The sequence below is a fragment of the Sinocyclocheilus grahami genome, unplaced genomic scaffold, assembly GCF_001515645.1.
Source record: "Sinocyclocheilus grahami isolate Dianchi unplaced genomic scaffold, SAMN03320097.WGS_v1.1 scaffold48.1, whole genome shotgun sequence".
Classification (NCBI taxonomy): Eukaryota; Metazoa; Chordata; class Actinopteri; order Cypriniformes; family Cyprinidae; genus Sinocyclocheilus; species Sinocyclocheilus grahami.
In genome coordinates this window covers 1,098,706-1,104,483 of record NW_015505227.1, presented here as the reverse complement: position 1 = coordinate 1,104,483, position 5,778 = coordinate 1,098,706, and the positions used below count along the sequence as shown (strand labels likewise).

At 38.1% G+C, this 5,778-nt stretch overlaps 1 protein-coding gene across 1 annotated transcript in view; it reads right to left on the bottom strand.

Moving 5' to 3' along the window:
• The window catches only part of LOC107582913 (corticotropin-releasing factor receptor 1-like), a 56,284-nt gene that overhangs the window by 9,178 nt on the left and 41,328 nt on the right, over positions 1-5,778 (bottom strand). Inside the window, exons 5-6 of the mRNA XM_016268940.1 lie at positions 1,331-1,403; positions 1,046-1,131 (exon numbers count right to left, since the gene is read on the bottom strand). Of these exons, the coding sequence (XP_016124426.1) occupies positions 1,046-1,131; positions 1,331-1,403 (159 nt within the window). The remainder of the gene's footprint in view (positions 1-1,045; positions 1,132-1,330; positions 1,404-5,778) is intronic.

Sequence of the window (5,778 nt, the reverse complement as noted above, 5' to 3'; positions counted from 1 at the left end):
CCACCAGTATGCAGCATCCACCTGGATGATGCGACGGCAGCCATATTGCGTTTAAAGATATTTTAAGACTTTAAGATTTTAAAGGAAATGTTGAGAAAGGAAATAATATTTTCTACTTTATTTTATACAGTGATCAGCATTTACATTAAAGTACATATTTTTATGTATTTTATTTATATATTTTTTAAATCATACTCTAAATGAGTATATCATTTTTTCCCCCTAAGAAAATATAAGAAGTTATATTATATTATATTATATTTTTATTTTATTCCATTTTATAAATAAATATTAGATATTTTATTTAGATATTTTCATTAGATATTTAACATAGAAAATCATCATCCAATTAAAACCACATTTAACAAACAAAATTTAGTTTATTTCATGAATTGAGATATACAAAAAAAAAAAGTAAAAAAAATATGATTAATTTAGTATTTTTAGCTCAGTAGTGCCCGAATACCGTTACACAGAATAACATCACAGTAAGAGTTCAATGGGATGACATTGAGATGAATTTGGTTTAAGCAGTATGTATTGCATTTGCTATGGGCCACTGACTGTGACTGTCAAAGACATTAGTCATAGCTGGAGGGAATATGAGCATCACACACATGCACACACACACGCACACGCACACACACACACACACACACACACACACACACACACACACACACACACACAGAAATGTATTGTAATAATATTTCACAGTATTTTCACAGTACTGTTTTTTTCTTTTTTGACCAAATAAATACAGCCTTGGTAAGCATAAAAGACTTGTTTAAAAAGCATTTTAAAGTCATACCAACCTCAAACATTTGCATGGTAGTGTGTGTTGTTGAGAGCTACTCATTTGGTAGCTAACATAGTCAAATTAACCAAAATGAAATAAAAACTTAAGTGGCGGGGGGATTTAATGAGTTTTCTGAATGGCAAACATTCGCGTTCCTGCTAATAAGTCTCCTGGGCTAACAACGAGCTACCTCTGCGTGAGAAAACTTTATTCTGGGATCTGTCAGTACTGAACAGTCTGCCTCACCTATACTGAATGGTCTCTGAGGTGGTGGAGGCCCTCAGTTTAGTCATCAGTATCCTCACAATGTTGAAGAGAAAAATGAAGTTAATCTAAAGATGGAGAGAGGAAGAGAGAAATTTTTTTTTTTTTGCACACTTGAGTGCCAGACGTGAATTATCAATATGAAATTACAAACATAAATCACAGAAAAACATAATAAGACTCATGAAAGGGGAAGCACCAAACAAATAAAAATTACTCCTGAAACATTTGTGTAATTGGGTAAGAACCAAAACTGCTCTGACTCACCAGTAGGACCAGGATCATGGGACCCTGATAAATATAATCAGTGTAAATGCCGGCCCGCTTCCCAAACCAGCACCTGCACAGGCAAAATAAGATCACGAAGCACAGAAAATGATTATACATGCACATCACGTAGCCCAGAAAATTATTATACAGTATATATAATATTTTGACTCCATTTCTTCAGATACAGCATGACTGTTTATCCGTGTAACAATATAAATTGATTTTGGGATAATTATTTATTATTCTAGCACAATGATTAAACAAGCAAGTCTAGTAAAGTGAATAAAGAATATCCGCTGGAAAAATATCTAAAAATAAGCTTTTCTTTCTATAAAAAAGAAACAAAGTAAGGAAGAGAAGGCAAGTGTGTTCCTTGGGAAGATGTGCACCAGATGTGTTAATCTTACAGTTTCAGTTGGGTACACGGCATAATCAAGACTGTCTCGGTTGAGTGTTTCAGTTTTACAGGAAGAGAGAAACGTGGCGTTTGGGGATATGTCTGAATGGCAAAATGCTGTCATTTGTGGAGCTCAACCAAAGACATGCACAGGTTCATCCTGATAAAACATGCACATGTTTTTAAATGTGCATGTTTTAAAAATGCTTTTCCAGCGCCATCTACAACAGTACTTAAATAATTTATCACATAGTTAATGTGGTCTGAGTGATATTTTCTTCGACCTCATGTATATATTTCTTTAATGTTCCATGCAACCTGTCCATCCTGTCAAATGTAAATTAGTAAGGGCTAGGCTAATTTGGCTATAGTCTCTATTAAAGGGATACAGTTGTTCACCCAAAAATGAAAATTCTGTCATCCTTTACTCACAAACCTGCATGAGTTTCTTTCTTCTGTTGAACACACAAAAAAGGTATTTTAAAGAATGTTGGTAACAAACACTTGTTGGTCTCCATCGTCTTTCACAGTATGGAAAAAAAATACAATGGAAGTCAATGGGGACCAGAAACTGTTTGGTTTACCTCACATTCTTCAACAGATCTTTTGTGTTCAGCAGAAGAAAGAAACTCATACAGGTTTGGAACAACTTGTGGGTGAGTAAATGATGACAGAATTTTCATTTGTGGGTGAACTATGCCTTTAAATGACAAAAATTTTCAAAACAAAACACCCTAGCACCCACCTTGTTATACAGCCTTTGACATTAACATCAACAATATATATAAAAAGTTGAACCTTCGACTCACCGTTACAAAGGGATGCCAAAATGTTCATAAGGGGCAGAGCCACTTTTACTAAAATGGCTATAACTTTTGAACAGAATGACATATCTTCGCCAAACTCAGAACACTTATGTAAGAGCTCAATCTGAGGTCACATGAAAAAAACATAGAGCTTGGCCACTTGGTGGCACTATAAGAGGGAAAAAACATAAAAACCATTATAATTGGTTCAAAATTGGTATGCCATGTCTTTGTCCAAAGTGCCACAAGTGTTTATAATGACATTTGCGTACATCAAAAAAACATGCCCACCATTGGTCAATGAAATTTGAGCACCTATCAGACAAGGTTAACGGAGGTCGATCGGAATTAAACTCAGTGGGCCTGTTTGACTCATGACTCACCTGTGGTTGGGAACCACAGCGACTCAGTGATTTAAACTAGTTTAAAACCAGATGAAACAATGCTGACAAACAGGAGGAACACTGTGCACAATGAGACAGTCAGAAGGCTTTTTAATCTACAAATCACCATAATTTAGGCGTTAACATGGATTTACTGTAGTACACTAATGGCACCATGGTATTGTGGCAGAAATGTGGGATATTCATATCGAATTACAATTATTAATGTAGATATGTATTAAACATATCAAAGGAGTAATGGAATATAATTACAGTATTTTTTGATTAAGCTAAGCATTTGTGCATTTTTACTAAATGTAATTAGACTACTGTTTTTCATACAAATACATAGAAACCATATAGTTGCATTTTTACTATGGTATTGAGGTGCTGTATGTGTGGCTTTAACTCTGGTTATCATGATCTAAATATAGGCTACTATGAAAGAACAATGGTTAATTTTAATAAAACTCAAACAGTCAGAATAATGACATTTTACTATATAAAAATTAGGTTGTTACAATTTTACAGATGTTATTGTTTTTTATAATGAACATCATTTTACATATGCAGCCTAACTCAAGCTACTACAACTGTCAATTCAAGCTACTGTCAAATGTGCATACAAAAAATATGAGTATTATTATTGCATGTGTATATATAATGTATATATATATAGTTGGGAACAACTGCCCTAAAGGTCTGTAAGAAATTTGAAAGAAATCGGTCACTGGGAGGCGATATCACATTTTTCAAGGCCATATACGATTGTTTATTGCGCGGTTTTTCACACATACAAACAAAATTCATATAATCTGATAGACCTCCTCATTCCGAGCAACTCTGCGTCTAGTACCACTTATGTCAATCAAATTGTTTGCTACATAATTGAGAATATGTATAATAACTTTTGCAAACTAGCCATAGGTTTTTCACTCAATCTTGAACCCCCCCCCTAGCTATTGTCATGATCTCCAGCTGGAGTGCCCATGAGCTCCTCTAGAGGGCACTCCATTCTGTACCTTGCCATTCACTCAGGACACCATTTCCCATAATCCTTTGCCCGGACTCATCAAGTGCATCACCTGTCTCTCATCAGATCTCATCATCAGTTCACAGCTGTCTCACATTAGTAGGAATTCATTATTGCACCACACCTGTTTCCTATCAGTGACACTATAAAGGTTGCACTCATTCACACACACATTGCTGATTATTGTTTAGCCTGTACCCTGTTCCGAGTCTCTGTGTTTCCTTGCCTTGTCTTGTCTTGCCGTGCCTTGCCTTCTTGTTTCTTGACCTTGGACTGTTTATTGGATTGCTCTTTTGTCTCGCCCTGGATTGTACCTGTTTGCTGGTGTGCCTCCACCCGGCCGCCGGTGGCAGCGCCTCAGCCCGCTCATCGCCGAGGGTGGCCTCCGGCCGCCGCTCCCGCGCAGCATCCCACATTAGTAGGAATTCATTATTGCACCACACCTGTTTCCTATCAGTGACACTATAAAGGTTGCACTCATTCACACACACATTGCTGATTATTGTTTAGCCTGTACCCTGTTCCGAGTCTCTGTGTTTCCTTGCCTTGTCTTGTCTTGCCGTGCCTTGCCTTCTTGTTTCTTGACCTTGGACTGTTTATTGGATTGCTCTTTTGTCTCGCCCTGGATTGTACCTGTTTGCTGGTGTTTGACCACTCTTGTGAATAAAAGCTGCATTTGGATCCTCAACTCCATTGTCACGCCTCCCACTTTACTGCTATAATGGGGTTGTTTAGAAAAGGGGCCTGTCTAAATATCCCCAAAAGTCTATAAAGCCGAAACAAAACTACTGTAGGTGAGCACATGCAACAGGTGATTCTAAACAAGCATGCAAAGTTGTATGGCGATTGAACCACAGGTGGTGCTTTAAGAGTCATAAACGACGTTATAACAGTCATAAACGTTAAAAAATCATCATATTTCTATGGTAAATTACCTGGATTTGCCAAAAATGTTTTTTTTTTTTTTTTTAAATAATTGATTTAGGTGGTTACAGGCTTGCCAAATAATATGTATTGTATTTTTCATATGTGCTTAAATGTCTTAAACCCCGCTTGAACCCCAATTATCACTGCTTGCAGCTATATATTTTTTATTTTATTTTTTATTGTTTCCTTGCTGTGCAGAACTGTGACCCATTTTTGGGTCAAATGCACCAGTAGAGCAGCACTGCTTTACAGTGTACAGCAGATGTAAGTGAGAAAGAAAATTAAAGAGGTGTTAAAGACCGTTAACAGAGACTCTTTAATTACTCTTGTCCAGGAAATGAAACGGTTTAGTTTGTTAGCACTTCAGACCCTCCAATTAACAACAATTCACAGACAAGTATAAAGTTCAAATTGGACAATGTTAGTTCCCTTTCAGTCGGTCACTCTCGACGTCACGTCGGATGACCGACGAATTGGGATCTCGCTTAGAGGGACCAATCTACTTCGAGTGTAAACTAAACGAGCCAATGCACATTGGCATGGGTCAACTGGGGAAAGAGCAAACTCTCCCCGACGCAGAGGATCTCTTTTCTCGGTATGGAGTTGGACTCGGTCGAACAGACAGCACGCCTCACGCAGGAACGTGCTCAGTCGGTGTTGAACTGCTTGAATACATTCAAGAGCAGGATAGCGGTCCCACTGAAACCGTTTCAGATGCTCCTGGGGCATATGGCAGCCACGGCGGCAGTCACGCCGCTCGGGCTACTCCATATGAGACCGCTGCAGCATTGGCTCCATAGCCGAATCCTGAGGTGGGCGTGGCAACGCGGCACCTTCCGGGTCCAAGTTACACCGGCCTGCTGCCAAACCTTCACCCCGTGGTCAGACCTGGCGTTCCT